The sequence below is a fragment of the Pieris napi genome, chromosome 4 (genome assembly GCF_905475465.1).
Source record: "Pieris napi chromosome 4, ilPieNapi1.2, whole genome shotgun sequence".
NCBI lineage: Eukaryota > Metazoa > Arthropoda > Insecta > Lepidoptera > Pieridae > Pieris > Pieris napi.
In genome coordinates, this window is record NC_062237.1 from 13300919 (window position 1) to 13328844 (window position 27926).

The window sequence follows — 27926 nt, forward strand, 5'->3', positions numbered from 1 at the left end:
GTTTTTTGAATTTTTCACACCAATTTTGAGGTTATGTGAAAAATGTGTAAATACAAAAGTTTTAGATCTTTTTATTACCTACAACTTTGCCATTTAACTTTCTTCGATAGGACTTTTAGTTTTGCCGGAAATCGAGGTAAACCGTTTTTTACCCTTAAAACTCCCCCCCCCCTCCCCTTCCCGACCTCAGATCGACCGTAATTTATTTTTCCTTTCATTTTGATCATATTCCCCTGCTTTTCTAATGGGTTTCATCCTACTGTAATTTTTTTTGCTTTCAAAAATTATCGGCACTGGTCTAATGTCAAAATCACGCATTAAAACACGTCTAAATGGCGTTTATCCACAATTATTAATATTTAGAAATGTCGCTGTAGTATGTACTACGAGAAATATACATTTTATCTTGCTACTGAAAATAGGAAACATTTTTTCAAGAGAACTACAATAAATTAATTTGCTTACAACTAGTATAATTATGAATTTCAAACTTTAAAACCGAGCAATGGAGTCTATATATTGATTGTAATATATAACTACTATGTAAAAAACCTTTTAATTATGTAAGACAAAGTGTGGCAGAATATGCGAAGTTTAGATTGTATCACCATAATATTTTTGCACCATATTCTTGCAAATAAATTATTATTATTATAAGGTTGGTTATATATCTACGCACAACGGACCAACCACGAGTCTAATTGCGGAAAAAGGAGTCCTTCTACCCTAAGGTTGGTTATAACCTGCACAGCGTACAGCCGGTGTATCGTCAGTGCCGCACACACGTCCCCATATGTACATAAATATGTATAATTGTAGTCTATGAATTGGTCGTGTAGTGGTTCGGTGTACGAACACTGTATAGTGTTCCTTCACCGATCAAGCGAATGTGAATTGCGCACATAGATAGAAAATCAGGGATGAGAGTCGCAAGCTGAAGCCACTAGGCCAAAATTGCTCTCCTGTATTAAGCAATACTTTTAGCTACTATTCTGTTGCGTTATTATTATTATTATAAATTCACCTGTTAGTAATTACAACTTCTGTATTTCTATGTACGATTTGCTTTTGTAGTCTACGCAATATACGAGTAAATAGAGAAAAATACATAAGTAGAAAACAAGATAATAGCTTTACAATTACTTTTTCAATTTAATCCATTACAATCTGCATTCCGCCCACAACTCGTTGAACTTGGAACTAATTTCAAGTTCGCTGTATTTGCAAAAGGGTTGCCAGATGCATCCTCCAGGGTTGTTGCTTAATATTTTATAAAATTACGATAAAATAAAGTTTTTTTGTTAATATCAAATGTTTGTTTATAAAATGTATCTATATCACTTGTGTTATCTAATACAAGTTGGTTCGAAAATCCAATATCAGGTGGTTGGTTAATGCAATATCAAAAGAAACTAGACTTTAATAAACCTAAAGTTTCTATAATATTTCATAGAATAAAATAATTTCACGACGTAAACATACAGTAGTGATTTATTTAAAAACAAAAATTACTTTAAGCTAGAGATGGGCAGACGATATAAAGAGAATAGGAGACACAACTTGGACAAGAGCTAACATTAGAAAATAATGGAAGCAGCTGGAAGAGGCCTATGTGTCACAGGACACGCTGATCATCAAAACCGGCACATCAGATGTATTAGATTAAGTTAGGTTATGTAACTAAACAAATGTGTCTATGTATTATACTGGGTGTCAACAATAAAGGCTTAATAATAATTATTATTAAGTTGTTATATGTAAGGTTGTTGTAACTTATAGATAACAGATTGTTGACAACCCTAAATCTCATTTGGTGCTGTGTCAAGGCCAATGCGACACTTTAGCCACGGAAATCCTTTAAGTACGGCACTAAAATTGTCTGAAAATTTTCCAATAAGATCTCTTAAGAAAAGTTATGTGTGTAAAAGAGAAGAATCGTCAGGTCTCAGACCGAATAGAATTTAAAGATTTATCCTTCTGTGCCTAAAACAGGCATACTTTTGTATATTTTCCTCATTCGAGAATGTGTATAAAGAAAAAAATAATTAATGGATAGACATTGTTGGAAAGAAAACCAGGACCTGCTTTATCACCTGTTCAAAATGTTACTACTATTACTGGTAACTTTTTTCATAGTTTTTTGCAAACATTCAGCACATAATATACTGACAACAAAACCTGTGGGCGTACACCACCTACGCACATCTTTCCCTCTATTGTAAGATATTTAGCAGTGATTTTCGTTTAATATACATGATATAAAGGCCATGACAAAGGAACAATTGTGCTAGTACGAACGCTCCATATTTTATCAATATTACCACTTAACTAAAATGTAAAAACAAAAATACAAAAAAGAAAATAAACCATATATTACACTTATCTATTCTTGTCTGCTCTGTCGCGGAAATAGGAATGAAAGAGGGGACGACATAATATACGCTATAATCATTGCAAACAACAACACTAGAACTAGACTGTCCCATCTAGACATGACATCTATGACGTTAGGTGACGCACAGCCACAGGGCGGCAACTGGCACACGTCTTGCGCGTTTTCCTCGCTCAAGTTAGGAGTAGAGAACGCTATCCTGCTAATTTTCTCTTCGCAGGCGTTCAGGCAACTTTCTTTTGTTTTGTCAGTAATGCTAGAGGTAGACGTCGTTTTATCCAAACATGTGTGTTTACTTTTACGTTTCAATAGCAATTTAAGGCCATGACTCGATTTCTTCTCGGCGGAGTTCATATCTTTTGGTACAGATTTGCTACGGGCCCTTAAAAGTCTATGTGATGATCTTGCTAGTCCCAAGTTACTCCGCAACCCGGAAGGACCTGGGAAGGAAAGGGAGGATTGAGGGATGGAGGCCATTTGGAATGGTTAAAGGTTAAAAAAATCGTTAATCATAAGGAGCCTTTAGATACCGATTAATAACGCGCCGATGAGAAGAACGGGCAAAAACCTGGTTTCATTGTCAGACATTACCGACCGTTAATGATTTAATGTAAATACAGAAACTAATGGATAAATTTCTCACTAACAACTTGTAATGGTGATATCTGACACGAATCCAATTAGCGTCAACAACAGCAAAGTGTCGTTATGACAGGCGCAAACAAATTACGCGGTTGGAGAGGAGAAAAGTTGTTTGTCCTTTAAATTAAAAAAAACGCTTAAAATCCAAAGCATGATCAATAATTCTTAAGCGAGCAACATTCATATAAATAAATTTAAACGGCAGAACCCGTAGTTTTGTGATTTACAATCATAGAAGTCGTGATTAACGTCGTTAATCTTAGCGCTCTTTTAACTATGCGGGTGTCATGTTTAGCGCTAAGTCACGACTCTAAATATTACCAATAATTATTACTTTACTAAGTTGGAAGATGAGACAGCTTTCCCTTTTCTTAGGTTACTGAACCTATGAAAAGGGAAATGCTGAAACTCGGTGTTTAATAGTCCAAAAATAATCATTAATAAGTAATATAAACCTCTAATAAAACCAAAATAATTAATTAATATTAATAATAAATTTATTTATTTATTATTCATTATAATTCAACCCACTGAAAGCTCAAATGCAAGCAGCGGTGTATCAACTGAGTTTAGATGAAAGTTCTCTACTATTTATTCAAGCTTTTACGTAAGCTTAGTTTGTTCTTTGATGATTTATACGAGTTTAGGATAACGTAGAATTATTTCAAGCGCAAAGGACAGTCTATTTACCATAATGTCATTTCGCGTGACCCACTCTGCCAACGGTTACATGCATAATTCATGTCAAGAGATATATGCAGACTGTATCACGCAAATATTAACCTAATCCAGGCATTAATTAGGCTTAGTGTAGCTTTTGCTAGCTTAGTTAAGGATTTTTACCAAAGATATCTTAATATATATAAATTACGCGTCACGTTGTTTGTTTACTATAGACTCCTAAACTACTTAACCAATTTCAATCAAATTAGTGCAGTTTGATCTAACTTAAAAGATCAGAACACATATATATAATTCTACTGTACGTGTGTATGTCACTGAACTCATCTTAAACAGCTGGAACGATTTTAATGATATTTTTTGTATGCGTTTGGGTGGAGCCCTGGATGGTTTAGATTTACAAATCAACCCTTCAGATGGAGCTGTAGTAGGTACTATCATACTTTGTTTAATATCCTAATCGTTTGAAATATCATGCAGGACAACGTCTGTGGAGACCGCTACTAAAATATAAATCACACAGAGTGTCAAACGAAATAATTAAAACTGAATTGTAGGCCCAATTATAATTATCAAACATGAAAATATTTTCAATACGATTAGTCAGTCATATACGCTGTTCGGAAATGATTGTGCTTGTGATATCCGTGTTCTGGTCTACCATGGCCTCCATAGTGTTCTTGGTGACGTGGTACCTCATCCCCCAATGGCGAAATCTGCACAACTACATCAGTGGACATCAAATCGTGACGGGAACATTGCATTTATACTCTATCTTAATAAACAGACTGTTTTTTGATGGGCACAACTCCATATCCATTGCCCTTAACCAATATTTGTTCATGATAACTCTAACATGGTCTCTGTGTGCATCGCTGTTCGCCTATTTGAAGCTAGTTCTTGTATTTATACAAACTATACCATTTGAAAAGGCAAAAGCGACTACTTTCGCTTATGGCGCCATGATTACCATCAAAACATTGACAAATGTCATCATACCGATGGTGATACCTTTAGATACCGTTCTGCTTAGGATGCTACCGGTAATGATAAGTATCTATATGATTTTAAGTGTGAATTTTATGTTGTTCGCCTGTATTGCTAGACATGTCGTCAAGTCCTGCAACCTCGCAAGCAGGGCTCGAGGGAAGAGGATAGCATCTTTAGTGTGCGTGGCTATCTTATGCGATTTCATCACTTTGATCTACTTGTCTTCTATTGTGATAAACATCAATCTACTATATGTCCTAAAATCAATATTCTACTTACGATTAATACCACAAGCGATCGTAGTACTGTTCAACCAGAATTCTAGACGACTTTGGAAATTATACTTTCAAATGAGAAGGTATAGGAATATAGATCTTGGCATAGAATTGATATCGCAACGAACATAACATTGATTTAAATATATTTCAAATAAAATCGTATTTAATTTAGAAATGTGTTTCATTAATTTATTTAATTAACACACTAATTATTTTTATCACACGAGAATGTTTAATTAATTTATACTTTTCGCTTAGTCAGTGGTACTAGTATGATTGTACTTATGGGTAATAGTTGCCGTTTTGGTTGTCTTTTGCTTCCGTCTGTATCCCGATGACGTGATGTATCTTACCAAAATGGCGGAATTTGGACAACTACATCAGTGCTCATCAGATAATTACCGGAACCTTGCATTTGTATTATATATTGATGGAGGAGGAGTGAAAATATCATTTCCATTAATATTAATCTGTATTTGTTAATGGCAACTTTGTTGTTGTGTTGGTCTTCATTTCTGTTCGCATATTTAGAATTAGTTCTCGTGCATATACAGAAGATTAGTTTTAGCGTATGGCACCACAATTTCATAGCAATATTGACCGATATACTTTTACCGTTCGAACCATTCTTCTGTGCACAAATATAATCACAAAATGTTATTTGTGAGTATTGCCAGGACGATTGTTGTATTATTTAATCGAATTACTAGACAACTATAGAAAAAATTACGTATAAGAAGAAATAAACCCGTTAATCGGGGGCTGGAATTAGGGCTAACCCGCATGTAACTAGACAAAACAAAAGTTATTTGTAAAGGCAATTATATGAGATAACCTCTATATAAGACATGCTTTGTAAATGGTATCAACACTAATCATTCAGTTAATTTCGCAATATACTACTTGTCTAAATGGGTGTCTAATTTCTAGTTAACCATGTTATTAGGGCACTGCGTTGATAGCTTATAGTTTAGCTTATTATAGATTAGCTATATATATTGTGCAGTGTTATATTATATCGTAGTTGTAAGACGACATACTGAATATAGAAATAAATATATTTTTTGTTTGAATTACAGCCCTAAATACTTCATTGTTTTGAATTGAGTACACATTGTGTAAATGTGGAGCTTACACGCGAGTTGTATGGATATAAATATTTAATTTACGTTTCGGGCTAAGTTTTTAACGGGCTTATAAGGAACACTGTGGGGATACAGATATTGTATGTATGTTTGTTTGTTTATCAACTGTACTCGGATACTACTGGCCTTATTTGAATGTTGTATTCGATATTTAAATAAAGTCCCAACATCTCTGAGGGAAATGGAAAAATCTTGGACATAAGCTACTGAATCGGTATTAATGAAACTTTACTTTCTTTATGATACAATTTTACCTCACCATTAACAGATTTGTCAGTCTTAAGAGCACGAGACTTACACTCGTATATGAAGCACTCCAAATAATAATTTAAAAAAAAAGTGTTTATTTCCGTTAAGTTTTGTTTACGAAGTCAAATAATGAATAAAATTACCTGTTCTGATTATAAATGTTCTGCCCAGGTGGTACTAAAGGTGATTATGGTAAGCAGGTGATGATAATCATGGCTTTAAAAAGTGTACGAGAGGCGTCGCCCCGTCTGGCTCAACGATAACGCAAGATTTTCGTGTTTGAAAATAGTCATTGCAGAAGATTTAATTTATAAAATAGTCTATTAACATATCTTCGACAAATCTATACAATATATATTTTGGTTAATCGTACGTATATGTGGTCATAGAAAAATTTTGCACCCTTCAAATGTGTTGTACAGTACAGATGTTGCATGTACAGAAATACAATACATAATTAAATAAAAAAGAAGGCAACTGGCCTTATCGCTTTCGAGCGATCTCTTCCAGGCAAACGCTGTAAGATAAGAAATAAGATAAGGTAAGCGCAAGAAGTGCAAAAATACATAGGTATAGTTATTTTGACAAAACTAAGGGAACAAATAAAGCATTTAAAACATATGTAAACAGTGATTAGGACAATATCAAAATAAAAAATATTGTACCATAACATTAATATATAATAGCAAATTAATGATTTAAATGGCCTCAGGTTAAACTGAAGATCCATCAGCCTTTTAGAAACCAAGGCTCATGGCCATTCAAAAAAAATCTTCTAACCATAATTATTATTTGAAAGTTTATATTTGTGTAACGATACTATTGTGTCATGTTCTTAAAATATGTAAAGCACTTGGGGTCAAAGTTATAATCCATCATCAAGTGGGTAAATATTAAATAATTCATGTGTACCTTTGTTTTACGGTCATAAAATGCAAATAAAAGCGACCTATCATAATGTTAATACCGCTCGGCATTCAGGGACATTTTCAACGTAATTAGCTTCTTAAATAATGAATAAGCCTATTACTTTGAGTTTTCTAGTAAAACAATTATGTTTAATAAGAATAATAGGTAGTTGGTGACGACTGACGCTATGAGCCCTTAATAGCTATCCTTCAGTGAATTATTGCATATATGATGATGAGAATTTATTTATGGATAAATACACCAGTTTTTCGATATGGCCGACATCAAATTTCTTTCGGAACATGACATATTATGTACACTACGAAAATCTGTATTTTCATAAAAATGCAAATAAAAAAAATGTCCGTAACACGTAAACATACCTGGTAAAGAATGTTTCTTGGTTTCAGCAGCGGGTCGTGGGGATAATGGCTCCGTGTCACGGGACACCACGCGACGGAGCTCCCGGTTGAGTGAGGGGTCAGATGATGTCCAGGGTTTGAGCTCCTTCACGCCATCGTTATAGACTTCTTTCATGAACTCTTCAATTAGCTCCTTGCCTAAGGATCGTTAATTATACTTCACACACTACGATTTAACGAATTACAATATAAATCAGCTTGATGTCCTTTTAATTGTAGGCTCTCAAAATTACTAGGGGCTGTAGTTAACCGGCATAATCAAAAACTACTGTAGTATCCATTTCGATTTACAATATAAATTTCATTCTCGCGGGTGGAATTCGCTTGGTAGGTCTTTGCCCTATACGTATAAATATTACTTCTATCTATATGATATATAAAAATGTTATGTTGGTTTGTGTTCGCTTCAAAAACTCAAAAAATTTTGCACCGATCGAGCTGAAATTTTAGCATGATATATAATCCGCATTAAGGATTGTTTTTATCTAAATTATTTTTTGTTTTTTTATTTTTCATGTTTTTCCACAATTATTGCAAAATTAAAATTATATGAAACATAATAATTATTTGGTTTGTTTCTCATTTCTCAACCATTCAATCACAATGTAACAGCTAGTATATAATAAAATAAAAATAATTCAGTGACGCTACAACCTTTTTTAGGCTTCAGATTTGTGTATCTGTTTCATAATCATTTGTCAATCTAATAGTAATAGGCACATAGACACAAGACTCCATTGGTGCACAGCCGGGGATCGAACCTACGCGCTCAGGGATGAGAGTCGCACATTGAAGCCACTAGGCCAACACTGCTCTTACTGACTTCTATGTATACCTTTTGCAATGTTGGAGGCGTACTGTTTCATAGCTATCTTCTCCACAGTGCTCTCTAGACCGAAGAAATTCTTCACATCGAGGAGCGCGCTCTGCTCGAAACATGTCCAGTTCGTGTTCTCGGGATGAACCTTTATATATAACAATATAATTATGTTTTAGTATCATTTACAACAAAATAGAATGGTATTTTTATCTTTTTAATTAATAAGTTAAAATGAATTATACAAGTAACTTAAGCGAAGGTAGCCTGTGTTCTTATTGTCATTGAATATTCTTCGTGTACGGTTTAGTCAAGGGCGCTGCAACCTCGTGTGACAGTATACACTTTGATAAAGGTCATTTATTATACATATTCTACTGTTGGCATCAAAAAAATTAACTTTTACTTCCCCGACTGTAATTTTATTTCAAAATTATTCTTGTTTATCTTATAAGACTTCTTATTCTTACCTACTGTTATACTTTTTCTTGCTCATGTAATACACAATTAATATATAAGCTGGCCTTATGTACTGTGAACGTGTTTTAGGTCTGAGCCTCAGATTTCTGTATCTGTTTCATGAACATTTGTAAATCAAACAGACAAGTGGGTGGTCATCCTCCTGTGCCTGACACAATTCGTCGATTATTTGTATCTAAAGTAAGCAAGTTTTCCTTCACCATTCGAGCGAATGTTAAATGCGCACATAGACAGATAGTCCATTGGTGTACAGCCGGGGATCGAACCTACGACCTCAGGGATGAGAGTTACACGCTGAATCCACTAAGCCAACACTACTTATATAGGTAACATAGTCAGAATATATACACAAAAATAAAGTGTGTAAATGATAAATTGAGACTCAAGTTACCGAATGAACTACATAATTGAACATTGGATCAATGAATGACACTATCATAATGAATCCATCAAAATGCCTGTAAACACGTAATAACGACCAGTGTAATCGTTTCTTCTCAATTGTTCTTGACATACATTTATGACGGAAGTACATTGCATTATCAATTGCTTAAATATATCACACTACATAAATTAATAATTATTTGATTTTATAATATTAATTAACATACACAACACTGAGCGGTTTCGGTTGAGATTATTTGCATAAAAAACATTTCCTTATTAAAATCAACTCGGGATTTTACTAACAAAAGCCTATCTTAGGATTACATAAAGGATCACACATTTTATTGTTACATAATAAAAAATTTAGTGGTGCTACAACCTTTTTAGGTCTGGGCCTCAAATTTCTGTATCTGTTTCATGATCATTTGTCAATATAATAGGCAAGTAGGTGATCAGCCTACTGTGGTTGACACACGCCGTCGACTTCTTGGGTTTAAGGCAAGCCGATGTCCTCAGAATGTTTTTCTTCACTGTTCGAGCGAATGTTAAATGAGCACATAGAAAGAAAGTCCATTGGTGCACAGCCGGGGATCGAACCTAAGACCTCAGGGATGAGAGTCGCACACTGAAGCCACTAAACCAACACTGCTATATCCTATACCTTACTATATAAGTTACTTTTACATAAGACAAAAATGAATCAAAAATAGGATATTGATTTTAAAATATTATTTATGTACGAATATAGCTTTATAATTTAATTAGCTAAAAAAGCTTACATAGTAACGACATTTCTCGACAACAGACACCCTCGATGCGAAAGTCTCATTTGTGGCTTCAATATCCAGAATACGACTCTTGAGGTCCAGATGATTCTTCTGGATGAAGTATACGTGGTCCACACCTATCATCTGCAAAAAGCCGGAACGTCAAACTTTCGAGACATAAAAGATTATAATCTATGCTAATATTATGTAGAGGTAACAAGTTCTCTGTGTAAGTATTGAGCTGATTTAAAAAAATCATCAGTAGGAGGTCATATTATCCTTGAATAACAATAATGACGTATTTAATTATAATTTCAGCGACAAGAATTAATAAGAATAATTTTATCGTGTTGTTACATCTATCCAGTCACTTCTTTACCTTTTTCAGAATATAAGGTGCTTCTACGTTAAGCTGACAGCGTCTGGTAGTGTGACGCTGCGCATCATCAGCCGTCCAGCTATCATCTGTGATGACGCACTCCAAGACCACTGGTATCTGAGGGCAGTTCGGAAACCGTCTTTCGTATGCCTGAAAACAAACGTTATTTGTAATTCAAGATGTGAATTAAAAACTAATTTCTACTTACAATTTTCTTAACCTACAAAGTAATAATAAAAATTATTAAAAAGAAACCAAATCAAATTTAAAAAGTTTGATCTCTGTAGCAGTGTACCTTTAACGCTGGCAGCATTTCCTCGCTGTAATGCGAAACTTATTCGTTGAGCGAGGAAAGCACCAGCTCTGGGGACACCGGTACTATCTACTAGTCGCCAACTTAAATCTTTAGTTAGCGCCTATGCACTTGAACCCCACGGCCCAAGAGTCTCTGCTCCAAAGGGAATAAAATCGAAGTTGGAGGAAAGACTCTTATATTTGTGCCGTTTATTATTTTCTGGCTGCTCTGCGGCCGCTCCAGCTTTTTTGCTTAATTTAGTTTAATTTTTTTTTTTTATAATGAAATCTTAAGAACAAATCGTTTACTTCCAAGTCATATTGTAAAATACATAATTAAGAATTTAAAGAATTAAACCCTTTTTCTCTAATATCTGCGTTCAAGTAATTCCATTTAAAATATTCAAATTCTGGGATTAACCATCAATTTCACTACACAAGTATTTGCGTCGTCAATAAAGTAGAAAACATCGATCGGCTATATCCGCTTTAATTGCCTCGATATGCCCTTGCTATATGCAGCAAATGATCTTCATTAAAAATCGAAACTTTATTGAATCTCAAACATTATTTTTCGCCTTAAATATTGCACTCGTAAGATTACAATTCAAACTCAAAGAGATCAACTTAAAACCTTAGCAACCATTTCTGAAACATTTAAAACAAGACGTATATTGGTTAAGATGTCCTCTATTCCCTGGCGTATATATACGTATGTTCATAGATAATCAAGGGGAATTTGAACACGCAACTTTACATAGTATCCTTTAATTCTAATAAAATGTTTCCTTAAATAGCATTCACCACTAAATGTCTACCGTGTATAGCATTCAGCCTTCGTTTGATAGTTTTCCGGTGACGCGTCTCAACTAAAAGACGACATTGAATGGCTGATTCGTTCTTTTGTCGTCCACCCCTTCATTCCCAGCACTATTCAATAGAACACGCGTCTACTACTTTATTTGAATGATTTATGCTTCACAAAGGACGCGCTTGAGATCTAATATGAGATTTAACAGTAATTTTTAGTATTTATTTAGAGAATAAAGTGAGCAGTGTTGGCCTAGTGGCTTCAGCGTGCGACTCTCATACCTGAGGTCGTAGGTTCGATCCCCGGCTGTGCACCAATGGACTTTCTTTCTATGTGCGCATTTAAAATTTGCTTGAACGGTGAAAGAAAACCGACATGTCTTAGACCCAAAAAGTCGACGGCGTGTGTCAGGCACTGGAGGCTGATCACCTACTTGCCTATTAGATTTAAAAATGATCATGAAACAGATTCAGAAATCTGAGGCCTAGACCTAAAGGGGTTGTAGCGCCACTGATTTATTTTTATTTTTTTAATAGAGAAGGAAGTATCTTTAATTCCAATAGGACGTATCTTACGAGGGATTTTTATTTCCAAAATCTTTTGGATAACGTAATTTGTGTTTGTGATAAGAAACATTATATAATCCGACTCAAAGAACTCAAGCTAACTCGAGAATAAATGCAAGATAATTTCGATTAATTACTTAATCTACATTATTCCACAACTCCAAATTGGCCTTCACCATTTCCAGTTGAGGATTAGTGAAATGTCCTCGTGAAAATTAATTAAATAAGTTATACCTTGAAACATCTCAGACGTCCTTTTGAGAGAAACCAGTAGATTTCTCTTTCACGACGAAATATTAAATTGTAATGCTTTCAGAAATAAATTGAGGAAATTACGTAGTTAGGGCCCGCGGTAAGTTAAATCACTTTTTCTTTATCGTCATTACATAAAAAGCCTATTTACCTTCGTGCAATCAAAAATAAGATCACAATACTCTACAGTATATAATACATATTTGTTTGTAGTGATATATAAACATGCAACTGTGACCTAATACCTGTGTAAACCTTAAAAAAGTAGTTCCGTGCAGTAGTTGTTTGAGTTTATTTTGTCCAGAGATTACCCACACAACCTCTCAAACATTATCTCTTTATAATATTAGGATAGATAACGTAAAACTTATATTAAATTACAAATCAATCAGCATTCCAATGTAAAAGTGATACAAACGAACACATTTAATACGTGAAAGACATGTACATACATATGTGAAGTGTCCTAAATAAATAATAATACGACGTGGGAGCAAACAGTAACAAATTGAATCAGTGTGATGTCGAGCGGCATCGAGGTGTTGATCGAGCGGAATAATTCAATATTCAATACCTGATATTGAACTAACACTCATCTACACGTCTGTAGAATCGAAGGCTGGATATAGGTTATGTAACAACCTTTTACTTGCCATTGTTCGCAAGAATGTACCTTTTTATAAACGATTCTATATCTTTTAAAAACCTTGACACCAATTCATCTTCAAATATTCAACAATTGAAAAAAAGAATTCAAGAATAATGGCAGATTTTATCTTAATTTTATGCGTTATTAATTTCAAATCTTTATATATACAATTCTACTGTAGGTACGTATATATGCCACTGAACTCCTCTTAAACGGCTGGACTGATTTGAATGAATTTTTTGTACGCGTTTGGGTGGCGCCCTGGATGGTTTAAATTCTCAAATCAGCCCTGCAGATGGCACTGCAGACGGTATCTAGGTTATATCTATACGGCAAATAAACAGCTGGTATACATTATCTTCTGTGCATGTGTTCGTAATGAAACTCCTAAACGTCAGATTTTGATGAATTTTTTTGTATGTATGACGTATGTACAGGACAACATCTGTCGGATCCTCTTATATAGATATATATAATATTGAACACTAATGTATTTCACCTATAACGAAAATTCTTTTGATATATTTTGATTTTAACAAAATGAAAATTCTACGAAACCGGCATTTTTGACCTCAAAATCAACGTCTGTCAGACACCAAAGGAATTTGCCTATAAATGTAAAATGATGTAAACAGATATAATATGAGGCAAATACCCATAAAATTAATTTGGATTGGTTTTGAAATCTATTCACAACTTTTAATAGTTGAGAAAATAGCGTTTGATGAAACATAACTAACCATATTAAAGGAATTTCGCAAGACCCTGTCGGCGGCCTCCACTGTCGGAAATGAAACTGATGTTACGACACACGACGAGGAATCAATAAACTTTATATTATATATGTATACTTATATGATAACGTATAGCTCGTAAGAATATTTGGACGAAGATACTAATATATTTATAATAGTAGATATTTTGTAGAGAATCAAGACTATAGGTAAATATTTTAGACTGTTTCCAGAATCATTACTTTTATATCGCACTTCAGTATCTATAATTGGATTTAGATATATGCTAATGTTTAAAGATGATGTGTGTTTATCAAAGCTTCGTGTGAAATATTTATCTGATATGTTGTCGCGTATAAATAATATATTAAATTGGAGAATAAAAGTTTCATAACTGTAATTGAATTTATGCTTCGTATTAATTCCAAATTATTATAATGTATAAGTACCTCTCAAGTCAAGAAACACTACATAAAACTTTTGCGAGAGACCTGTTAATATAATATTGTTTATATCATAAACATGTTAAACAAGCGAACAAGAATAACCAGATTCCGTGAGTATGCAGAGAGCTCCGAGTACTCGACCTTGGCAATGCTGTACTCCAAATTAAACCGACTAGATAAACAAATCGTATGGAATAGACAAATTCCCGTATATTCTATTCCTGCTATCTTCTACGGTAAGATAAATAAATTAAAATATGTGCAACCAGTAACTTCACTGTATTATCTACGTAAAAAGTCTAATAAACCAATAATGTGCCATACCTAAACTTTTTTTAGGAATTAAAATGAATCTCCTAAATAACTCGTATTTACGTAGTTATAAACAATGGACTATTCATCAATTAATTTAAAAAAAAACATTATTATATTAAACATAATAAGACAATACAACGTTGATTTATTTAAGAAGAATTTTATTCCGTCGTTTCGCGTACGTGCTCATGGAGAGGGATTACTTATCAAAAGGTTCTTTGCTATCATAAAATCACAGTACACTCAATTACGAGGACTTCAGCACAGTGCTAATATTCATTGGCATTGAAACGCCCTCAATACGTCAGAACCGAAATTATCAGCAGGAAAACGTGTTGGTACAGATTGTTTATTAATTATTGTTCATTATTGCTGCAAGGAAAATGTACCAAAGTAATTACGACAGTCGGTTAGGCAAGCGTGTGTTTAATCCGACATGTCATACTTAGTGCTAAGTATCGACTCTGCCACTTAGTAATAATAGATACTTTATATATTGTACATAAGAAAAAATACAAACAAACTGCTTGAAAACTGGATTATACAGATAAAAAATACAATCTTTGCAAAACACTCGTCCGGCCTTATCGCATAATCTCTGCCAGGGTAGGAATTTAATTAAATGATAAATGAAAAACCAGTTTTATTAGTAATAGTTAGGGTGAAACAATAACAATAAAAAAATAGTAAAACAAGTTTTGGATTCGGAGCAATGAAATAGGTATGTATTATCTTCCTCGTTTCTCATACTGCAAGTACAGCACAGCCTTAAACATTTTAACTACTGACCAGTCACAATAGCGTATTTAGATCACTCTCTGCTAGTGAAAGTTGTCGGTGATTCAGAATGATCGTCGTCTGATTTCGCTACGTGATTTTTATATTAAAAACAAATACGCGCTCTTTTCTCTCCTTTAACACGTAAACATCGAATCATCATTATAAATATGCAGTAGTCTGTGACTAGGGATGCATCCGATACCGATGCCGATACCGATATATCGGCGATACTTTGGGTTTGCCGATATATCGGCATCGGCGATATTTTCATTGCCGATTCACCGATACTTTTCAAATTTCACGCTTTAAAAAAATTATGTAAACGCGCATTTTGTATGATCTAGTTTGTTACAAACGAGCCACAGCCTATTGTTGCCCGAGAAATCTCCGCGTTTTATTCAGTTTGTTGTCTCTATCATTCGCTTGGGGACAAAGCATTATTATTTATGTATATATGTATTTCATTTTGCTAAACACTATTTATTTACTAAAACTTTGTTGCATTACAATATAAAAATTGAACATAATTAAATGAAAAGGAGGGCAAAAATACATATTAAAAACTAAAAAAAGTCTACATGAAAAATAAAAAGTGTACATGAATCACGATAACAATTTACGATCAGTCTCAAATCAGCTAGTAGTTAGTACGAAAAACTCTTGTTGGATTGATTAGTAGACCAAAATTTTTACTCGAGTCAACTATCTTTGCCAGCGCATAGTTATCAGATATTATGGCTTGCGGGAGATCATTGAGACTTTATTGAACGTAGATTTGAAGATCATTTAGTTGGCTTTTAACTGCTATCGCGAGTAGTATTTTTTCGATACCAAATTTAATGAAATACAGAATTACAACAATATTATCATTGTTAATTTTAATTATTAACAGTTATTTATTTAATTTTATTATAACTCTTAATTCTTAATTTCAGTAACACAACCTTTAAAATTATTCAAAGTTTGTGACTATTTTTTGAATATATATTTTTTAAATAAAAATTATAAACTTTAACTTAACTTGATATATTTTACCTTAATTTAATTTTAATTCAGTAAGCGTTGGTATCGGTATCGACGATATTCCTATAAGTGTATCGGCATCGGTATCGTATCGGCAAAAAAGCGTATCGATGCATCCCTATCTGTGACCAATCAAAGATGAGTGAATTTGTGCCCTGCCTGTATATTTAGAAAAAAAATTGAGATTTATTGAAAATAAAACTGATTTTTTGAAGTGAAACTTCTTTAGGCGCATGAGGGTACAATTTTGACGGAACGTCACGAAGATGTGCAGCGTTTTTGTCGAAGAAAAGGGAGAGCGCGATTGAGACCGATTGAGAGATAGTGAGAAGGTTGAATTACCTTGTAGAAATTCTATTTTTATAATTATGAAATATTAGTATTTTATATTTTAAGCAAAATAATTTATTGAAATCTCAAATGACGAATTTTAACTTAAAATACCACGTGTTTTTATTATCGAAGAAATAAATTTAAAAAATTAAATTTATAATTTGTATTAATTTTCGACACTTTTAATATTGTTATTAACAATTAATTTCATTAAATTCCTAAGATATGTATTATCTCACTTTTTCCCTCCCTCTAAGTCTCGGAAATCTAAAGTTTTAGATTTGTATAAATATTCAAAAAATTCAAAATTCTTTACTCAATAACAAGTTACATTTTTAGCAGATATGATATTATGGAGCCCCTGAACTAAATCTAGGGAGACCTGTACATCAGTTTGCCAAAGAAGTTTCACTTCTAAATATAGAATACGGTTTCCACTAATTTTGGATTTATTATCAACCTCAATGGCAAAAATTCAATTGGATTAACAAACATAATCAAGACTTATGTTCGTGAGGTTTCCTAATTTTTCAGGGGCTTCTATACAGTAAGGTCAATGACCTTCAAAGTGGATTAGGCTGGTAACGTCACTAATTCCCACGCGTCTATAAATAACGTGAGCCTGGAACCACTGTATACAGGAACAAATTCTGACGTCAAACAAATTTTAATAGGTATTTAAAATACTCTTTTGTATTTGGAATATTTGTCTTAGTAAAAATTATATTTTCTGAAAGTTTGGAAGTTTATTGATGATCATTTGAAAACATTTGTTAATAAACTTTATTACTAGGCTTTGGCTACTAGCCTAGGTTCAATATTATTTAAGAGCTTAAGTTTTCGATTATACTTTCATATATACAGAAAGTCTAATTAAAAAATTCATACGTTTTAATTAACTCTACTTCCTTTTCAATCCCCATGCAAAAGGTGAAGTGCCATCTCAGACTAAGAAGGATTACGAGCGTGTTCATATCCTGAAAATCCTTTAAAGTTCTTGATGCGGATTAAATGCCTGCTAAGTTGTAAATTACCTTCTAGTAGGTACCTTCGTTACGGAATTTATTAAACTTAATAATATTTAGTACCAAATATCCCATAACAAAAAATATAATAATACATAAACAGAACATTTTAAAAAATGTGTATATTCGGTAGGTTTGAGAATAGGGCGTAAACTAATTTTAATACCCCTACGTGATAAGGGTGGCTATAAATTTTTAATTAAATGTTTTAAGGATTTGACATTTAAAAATACATATAATTCCTAATTGTTTTTACCATTCTACCAGAAATCCCTACTTTTAATAATGATATTAGTACTGTCATGTCATGTGCTGGCCTAATGTCTTCAGTGTGCGACTCTCATCCCTGAGGTCGAAGTTCGGTCCCCGGCTTTGCACCTATGGACTTTTTGCCTATGTGCGCATTTAACATTCTCTCGAACAGTGAAGGACAACATCGTGAGGAAACCGGCTTGCCTTAGACTCTAAAAGTCGACGGCGTCAGGCACAGAAGGCTGATTACCTACTTGCCTATTAGGTTAACAAATGATTATGAAACAGATACAGAAATCTGAGGTCCAGACCTAAAGAGGTTGTAGCGCCATTGATTTATTTTATTTATTATTAGTACTCTCATAACCTTTATACGGCAAAACAACGTTTGCGAGATCAGCTGGTACCAATCTAAATCCAACAACATTATTACAGCTCACGAGTATTACAAGATTTAATCGGTCGATTAGGGTTCACATGAAAAGTTAATTGAATGGTTTCGCGTGATCCCTTTCAATTATGATAAGCTTTGACTATTTGAACTTTGACATTCACAATTACCTACACCACTACATGCGTACCATGTTAAGTTCGTTAGATTTTTTTTGAACAGATCTCTATATTAAATCGAATATTTTGAGCCTTTTGAAATTGTGAGATATTGTAGTCGAAAGGCAAAACGATGGCTCGTTTCGTTTACATTCAACTGTATAGTCAACAGGATCTTTAGTCACTCAAATATAAAAATAAAAATGTGTATATTAATTTTAAGTATAATATATGCATTACAATGTGTAAGATTTGTTGTTGGTTTTCGAGGGTTTAGCTCTTCCATAACAAACTTAATTATAAATTCCTTAAAATATATTTATATATATAATTTAATTACATCTTTTATTTTTGATTTTTTTAACTGTTATCAACACGCCTGAGTGCATGAGTGAGTGTGTGGGTGCATATGTGTAGTGAGTGAGTGAGTGAATGAATAAAGTGTGTAACTACATACTAGGTCTCAAATGCATCTCTAACACTGCGTAAGGTATGCTCATCCTTTAGTCCTATTTTCAGATTGTAGACGGTGAGCGGGTATATATTTTCTATATTCTATATTGGAAAGGATCAAGGGGAAGAAGGAAGGACGCCCCAAAGGTGGATAGAAGAAATGGAAACGCTAGCAGGAAGCGAATGGAGAAAGCAAGCCATAGACAGAGTCAGTTGGATTGAGCTGGAGGAGGCCTTTACCCGTGAAGGGGTTCCGATCGACGGTAGGTACTGAAGGTAGTAGGATATAGGATATATAGGATAAAAAGATATATTTTGTTCATAGCATTGTCTTTGATTTACATAACCTTTACACATTTAAAGAGAAAACTTTTTAACCGGATTGAAGTTATGTATTATTATAAATTCACAAAAGACTTTTGTCTTCAGTCACCGTGACCACGCACGCTGTAAAGCACGCAAAACGTCGGATAAATTTAAAATTATGTTAAATAGTTGTAAATTTATAATAATACATAACTTCAATCCGGTTAAAAAGTTTTTTCTTTAAATATATTTGGTTTATAAAATGTAAGCTGTATATTATTTTTTTGTTCTTTTTATGATTGGAAATTAAACAGGCTTTTTATTATTATTATTATAATGGTTGCAGCTTCTTACAAACATTGTGTCAAACAAAAAACTTGGCGATTAAAAAGAGTGGCGGAGAGTTTATTGCCAGTTCTTCTCCTCCGTTCTACGCCCTTGATTTGAGACCAGGCAGTAGATATGTCAAATTAGAAGCATTTAATGTACATTTCTTTTTTGACGTTCATAAGTGTACATTGTACCTATATGAATAAATTATTTTGAATTGAATTATTTCTGTATTGGGGTATACAAGCGATGCGTAAAGGTTTTTTTCGAATTCCCTTTTTAATAATAAGAGCATATTGGAAGAGGCATCAATTTGGAGACATTAATATCTACGAATCATACAATCTAATAAAAAAGTTCTCGCTCGCTCGGCCTCGGTTTCTCGTATGATCGAAAATGTAATTGAATTCTTATTTACAAAACGGAATGTATGTCGAGTTACAATTTGACGAGCACCAGGTGAATTGAACCGCAGGGGAACTATTTCGGTGCCTGCAGCAAATTGAATAATCGCTTTGTTATTGAATGACCCGGGGCACGGTCATTACGCAGAATCGAAACAATATTGAACTTCGACATTCGGCCCCATTTATGACAAGGGCAAAAGGCTCTTTCACGAAAATACTTCATCCATTTAGTTAAGAATATATGAGTGTTGGTATACAATCGGTCACGCACTTGAATTATTTTTACGTCTATTTATTCCCACGACACGTGATTATATCTGTTAATACAAAATAAATAAGTCGCAAACCAATGTTCAAGCCACTTCATTACTTTCATTCAAACAATAAAAATAACAATAAAAGAGACAGTAGACAGTAGTGTTGGAAATATTTTTTTAATTATAAATATTATCTCTTTAAATTTTAGTATTTTAATACATAGAATGCAACTGAAATGAGATCAGTACGTAATTTCATTACTGAAAATTTGCACGTCATCGGCGAATACTGGAATGTTTCGGCCGAATTATTTCGTTAATGCTCTGTAAAATTGTATGACTATTTGATATAACGTTTATTTTTTAAACATCGTTCTACAACAGCACGATTTTTAAGGCAGTTTTTGCCGCGCACCACCACTATGTGGATCCAGCTGCCCACTGAAGTATTTCCGAACCAATTCGACTTAGGGTCCTTGAAGAAAAGAGCGATGCTTAATAGGCCGGCAACGCACTCGCTCACTGAGAGTGTCCACGGGCGGCGCTATCACATGACATCAGGTAAGCCTGTTATATAAAAGGATGGAGGAAAAAGCAGATAAATTTAAAATCGTGATATAAATTTATTGAGATATATACCGGAAGTAATACATATCAGTGTCATACTAAACGTAGAAGTAGAAGTATTGAAGTTATACTTCTTTTAGCGCGTTAGGGTAAAATTATGAGAGTATTTTTTTTCTATTGTAAGTGTAGTTTTTTCTACAAACGTAGAATAAGGAGAAAGATACAATTTTGATCTTGTTACGCCAAAGAAGTATAACTTCGAACGCGTGTACATAAGTACAGACACGTTTTTTTTCTTCATATAACTGTGTGTTCCATATTTGTAATTGTGTAGTAACAAATAAATATATATTTTTAAACGGCAACATTAATATAAATGTATTATTTATAAACTTTAATAATTTCCTTCCCAACCTTTTAGAGAATTTACATCCTTGTAAATAGAATATTTTCAGATAAATAAATAATTCATTATTAACACTGCACTATCGTGTATTTAGTCAATTAAATTTTCAACAGCGTAAGAGCATAAAAATTATCGAGCAATGTTAGCACATTGTTTCAACGGCTTATTATACGATACGATAGAAATTTGTTGTTAATACGAGAAATTAAACATAAATAAAGCACGTTGGAAGATTTTAAGATCAATCAAAAATACTTCTACAAAATAATTGCTAGATGCCAAAAAATTAACTTTTTTGTTAGAAGTTCAACTAACTTTTGTCTAATCTGGCACAGGTTTAAAGTGTATTTTCCGGTTTATGATAATATTCAAATCCTATCTGGACATGCATGGTCGCTTATCTAAAACACTTTTGAAGTGAAACTTCTTTAAACGCATGAGGGTAAAATTTTTACGGAACGTCACGAAGATGTGCAGCGTTTTTTTCGATGAAAAAGGAAAGTGTTTATGAGAGAGTGAGAAGGGTGAATTACCTTATAGATATTCTATTTTTAAAATTAAAATTTCGTAAATCGAAATTATTAAATATTAGTACATATTTTATATTTTATGCTATGCCACGTGTTTTTATTGTCGAAGAAATAAATTAAAAAAAATAAATTTATAATTTGTATTAATTTTCGACACTTAATATTTTAATGACAATTAAATTCCTAAGATATTATCTTCCTCTTTCCCTCCTCTTAAGTCTCGGAAATCTAAAGTTTTAGATTTGTATAAATATGAACAAGAGTTAAAAATTAGTTTGCCAAAGAAGTTTCACTTCTGACTTGTGTACTTTGTACGCGTTAAATGTGCGAAGCTGTAAGACACTGTACCATGGTTCTCTTAGACATTAATAATAACAAAGAAACGAAAATATTAAATGAAAATAATATTTCTTCGGTCGTATCGGATAGTGTCAGACACTCTAACGGTTACGGCATCGCTATGGACTGTTGCAATTTCCTTTAGAAATAACAGTTCGTTAATTAAACCTAATCCGAGGTTCTACTTAACGCTGTACCTTAGTTTGCTTTAACACACAATATCCGCAGATATATTAACTCGATTTAAAAACAGAAAAATTCCCAATAATATTTTAAACCCAAGAAATAGATTCGAGATCATACAAAGACAATTCCTCTATCAGATTGTATACATATTCATTTTATAATACTGAGAATTTTTGTGTAAGGATAGTGCTGAACTCTGGTAAAATTGTGGAAAAGGAAATGCAAAACGAAATTAAATTAAACAAAGCCACAAAACTGTGTCTGAATTAATTGTATCTCGATGTTACATTAGGAAGATTTGCACAAAATTACACCAGTTTTCGTTCAAAACATTTACTTATCACAAAATAGGTAAAGTAAATATCTAAGTGGTTAAAACGTCAATCAATACGGTATGATCAATAACAGAAACATCAAAGGTGAAAATTTAAGTTGTTCATCATTTTTTAGGTGATTTGGTATTTTTTCTTTAAAAAAATATGTATGTTAACGACACGTCGTACATATATGGGCCGTCAGTTCGACTCTATTTTTACATAATACGTGTGTCTATCATTATACAATTAAAATCGGATTTCTTCGTTGATTAAATACTGACTTTATTATACACTAAGAACCTTTGGAGCAATGGTACTTGAACCAAGCAAATTGCAAATCGCTTTTGTTATTTTTAAACTCGATAAAAAGTCAACGCAAAAGTATTGAAATACGAAACAATTATTCGCCGAAATATAAATTTATTTAACCAATTACTTATCTCATACGAAAAAACAAATGAAAGCGGATTATAAAACCTATTTTGAAATTATTAAATAATTTTATATTCAGATAAAATCATTAAACATTTTCCACAATTAAATTACAACACATCACGTTAGCGGTAAGTGTTAGCCAATTCTCAAAGACGTGATAACAATATTAGCAACAAGGAACTGATACGAAGGTCAAATGTCGAATACTGAACGAGGTTTCGCTTTCATTCTTATTATCATTGTTCCAAATATTTATTTAAAACAGAGATTACGGTCTAATATGTGTGAGAGTCTATAATGTGAGAGATTTACGTATAGGCTCGAGATTGAGATGCTACTACATTTCTTGTCGCCCATTACCAGTTAGAATTTAGTTCCGCTACCGGCTAGGTTTTATATTATATTTTATTTTTAATATAATTAACTTCATTATCCACAAAATTATGAACAAATATTTCTTATTCTAACTTATTAACACACAGCATTTTTCCTATCTCTGATAATATTTTATTAAATTATTTGCTTCGCTACAAATCTCGTTTGTCCGTGGCTTAATCTATGATCACGACCTCAATAAAATCGGTTTAAAACAAGGAAGTCTATCATAACCTTTATATCAATGTTCTGCATTACAGGGCATCCATACTGAGTCACTGAGGACATTAAATAATCTCTATAATATTAATGGCGCTACAACATCACGTCACATCAAACGTCGACTTCCGTCTAGGGCATGGCGGTTTCCTCACGATGTTTTCCTTTATCAAACGAGCGAGTAGTTACATGCGCACATAGACAGCAAGTCCATTGGTGCACAGCCGGGGTCGAACCTACGACCCCAGGCATGAGTCGCACGTAGAAACCATTGGCAACACTGCTCAATCCTATATGTAGTATTACTTTTAGTTTTAGCAAGAAAATTTTATAAAGATAGCGAAATTAAAATCGGTAATATTTACGAAAGCATTCAGAAGACGAGATACCAAGACGCAATTAAAAAGTTTTAAAGAATTTATTTGCAGTTAGCGTAATTGGTATCTCGGACAATTATATCTCCATGGTCATTTGTATATAAAGTAGTGCTATTATGATAACGAAATGCAAAGAAATCACGACCTTGTGATTTAAACAAATAATAGTAAAGTGCCGACACTTAAGGAATAAGTATACAAACTTCAACTCTAAGAGTAAGTACATTCGAAAAGGACATGATATCTCCTTGTAATCAAACGTCCTCAATGACATCGTATTTATCTGACTGAATCTTAAAAGACAAAAACCTATTGGCAGGTGAATCACCTTGCTTGCGATTATACATCGCAAGCGCCGCTTGCTGATATACACATCAATAATATATTATAGCAAAATTCTACACGTGCCATCCGCGAGGACGCTACCACATTAAATATTAACGTGGCCAGCAATCCTTATAATGCAGCCAAATTAACACATCTATGCTATATCTAATATATAAAATTCTCGTGTCACAATGTTCGTTCCCATACTCGCCCGAAACGGCTCGACCGATTCTTATGAAATTTTTATGCATCCACCAAAAAAAAAGTTTGTTGGATAAAATTTTATATTTTTATGATACAACATATAAAAATAAATACAACCCCTAATTGTCAACCCTCTACGATCAACGCCTATTTTTTATTATTGTAGATAGTTATTTTTATTGAACTAAAAAAATGTTTATTAGAAATAATATACATGGCAAAACAAAGTTTGCGGGGTCAGCTAGTATTATATAAAATAATATTTATTTCGAACTGTGTTAAAATACAAATGTGTTAGATTACAATATCAAGACGAGAAAATTAACAGAATTGTTGTGATTTTCTTTTTACCTTATCAATTCTATATTATTACTAATATTCTTTAAAAAGTAGATTTTTCTGATTGTAATTAGAACAACATCTAAGATACAACTAAAACCGCTAAAATTACGAAATGGCATCCCTCACTGACAACGTTGGTTCAGAGAGCGACTAAGAGAAGTATTTATTTATTTATTTGTAGCCTTATATCAGAATTACAAAATATATATATTTTGTATTTCTGGTCTGCTATATGCTCTGAAACCCCCTGAAATTCAAGGATATTGTTTTTCATTTCTTTTAAATGTATCATGAAACTGACGCCATATTGTCCTGGGGTCTCTCCCTTAGAACATAGAACAAACTCGCCATAGTCTTCTATTTTGTCGCCCATGCGCCTAACTTCACTGATTCCTATTATACTCCACTTTATGCTTTCCAGTGCCATTGTCAATTCTAACAGACTATCGTCTCTTCTCAGTGTGCGTACATTAAAGGTTGCTATATAAATCTGGTTCTTTTGTTGCATAAAGAGCTGCAAAAGAAACTAAAAAAGAAGTTTCGCAGGTCAGGCGTGGTGGGCTCTGAATGTGTGCTCTTAAATTTTTTTGATTAAATTTCCAAGATTGTAATTGCACGGCTCTTGAAGCACAATATATTTTTATTATTAAGGTTTCCCATAAAAATAGATTTCTTTTCAAACTTAGATATGCTTCGAAATTTTACTAGCGAAAGATAATAAAACATTATTTGCTGAAATTAATCTCGCTACTCCGTGAAAAATGTAGTTTAATTTCAAAATTAGGTTGCTAATTAATTACAGTCGTATTGTTTTTACAAGCAGCGGCCAATGAACCAAAGATCGCTGAAAATTGCCGAAAATGCTTGACCCACTTAGCGAGTCATTAGACATTGTTAATTTTAGTACCATTCTTCATTATCTCTTTGTTCGATAACCGAAAGATTATTTTTATATGAACGAACAGCCTTATGTAGCCTCTGCAACTACGAAAATATAAAGACAATATCTATAATTGAAAAATTTACTACTTTTATTCATCAGCTCAAATGCAATAAATAATATAAATTAAAATAATTTCTAACATAATTAAATAAAATTGAATCAAAGCCAATAGCTAAATTCCAGTCTCGAAAGTAATATCCTTCAAATCTGACTATTGCGATTCTCACGGCCATAAATACGATTTCTCTCCAACATAATCAATTTAGTCGGCAGAAAATTAAACATTCTTTAGACCAATTTTAGGCAAAGATTAGGTAAAACAAAACAGGATTGCTGAGTTTGAAATATATGTTGTATATTATACTAATATAGCATATTTATAAATAAAGCTTCATGTACTAAAATCTAAATTAATCACATTTGTATTCTAACAATGCTACAGACCATATTTAAAAACAAGGGGTCATAACTTTTGTCACATCACTCAGTCCTCATTTGTCCTTAAGTATTTTTAAGTATAGTATATAGTATATAGAGTATATATAGAGTCGTTAACTAAAACTTCCAATAACAATAGCAAAATCTTTATATGCAACATCAGCACTGTAAATATTGCAAGAGCAAATAGCTTTGTTGTAAGATGATGTCAAAGTTCTTTAAAAACCCCTAGCAATGCATTATCTATAGTGGAGATTTATATAAAAAGAATAATCTAAAGGGCATACGGTCAAATGATATATATGCCCAGATTTTATATATAGAACTTTTATTTTTAATATAAATAAAGCATATCTTCTATAAAACAATGATTAATGACAATTTATATCCTATTGCCTCAATAAAAATGACAATAAACCGCCATTTACAAAGTAGTTATAAATAATTCAATTGACCTTTTACTTCCTCTACTAAACATATTCCATATATTATGCTTCAATGCTGACTTTTTCAGTATTTAAATCAACAATAACTTTACATATGGTTATAATAGGAAAACCATATACATAGGTAGTATGCATACAGATAAAAAAATAATTACTGAAACAGATATGAATTATACTTAATCATTTATTTAACATAATATTTTTCAATGTTTGTCTAAGCATATTATAATTTTTTAAATTACTTTTAAAACCAGCTTGAATAAATCTTTGTTATTATACATAATTTGTAAACCTGGTAACGAGTTAAGAGAAATAATAATTCTTGAGACTTCAAACTCACATTACAGCAGTACCTTGTTGGTTTATCACATTAAAGTAAGGGAAATTATTACTCAAAATTGCAATAAGAAAACTAAATCTTACCGCCATAACCATTTCGAAGGGATATTTGTGCACCCTCACGGAAGAAACGTACTCCTGCACCATGATTGCAATCACAGAAAATTCACTCAGTCAAAATAAGGACAAGGATCCTTTACACAACTTACTTCTTAGTTCATTCTGTTTATCAAAAAAAGTTTCGATAATAACCTCGATTTAATTGGACTTCCTTTCACTCACGACAAAACATTATGAAAATAAACGAACGCCAAACAAAAAATAACACGAATACACGTCAAGCCAAAAGCCAACAAAACAACAGCCAACAACAGGCGAACTATGGATCCGCGTACTCCAAAAGTAAAAATGTATTTAGATTTTAGATGGAAACTGTCGTAGACGGACTGTCATGGTTGACATTTAACTATTACACTGACGTAGGTCGATTATTCAAAAAGTAAACTTTTTCAAATCGACATTTTCTTTGGTAGTCTTTTTGTTTAGTATTGCATTAAAATAAGAAATACTTACCAAATAAAAATTATTTTCTTTAAATATTTTAAAAAAGATACTATCTATGGCAACTGTCAAATAATAAAAAACTAAACGGCGAAAAGTTCTGACTTCTGAGTATTAATTTATTTGGTTCGCCGTTGAGTCATCCAAGTATGTAAATTAATATTATAATATTAAATAATTTTTATATAGTACATTCGCATTTAATAATATATTTAATTTTGTTCATACAGTAAAAAATAATAACGCAAAAATACC

The 27926-nt window shown here is 32.7% G+C and overlaps 1 protein-coding gene across 2 annotated transcripts in view; it reads right to left on the reverse strand.

Moving 5' to 3' along the window:
• Window positions 1-27528, reverse strand: part of LOC125048726 (protein real-time) — a 37841-nt gene extending 10313 nt beyond the window's left edge. For both annotated transcript variants that reach the window (XM_047647564.1, XM_047647563.1), the window contains exons 1-5: window positions 27195-27528; window positions 10539-10688; window positions 10172-10303; window positions 8544-8673; window positions 7670-7846 (exon numbers count right to left, since the gene is read on the reverse strand). In XM_047647564.1, the coding sequence (XP_047503520.1) occupies window positions 7670-7846; window positions 8544-8673; window positions 10172-10303; window positions 10539-10688; window positions 27195-27257 (652 nt within the window). In that variant the 5' untranslated portion in view covers window positions 27258-27528. The remainder of the gene's footprint in view (window positions 1-7669; window positions 7847-8543; window positions 8674-10171; window positions 10304-10538; window positions 10689-27194) is intronic.
• Window positions 27529-27926: the final 398 nt, after the last annotated feature.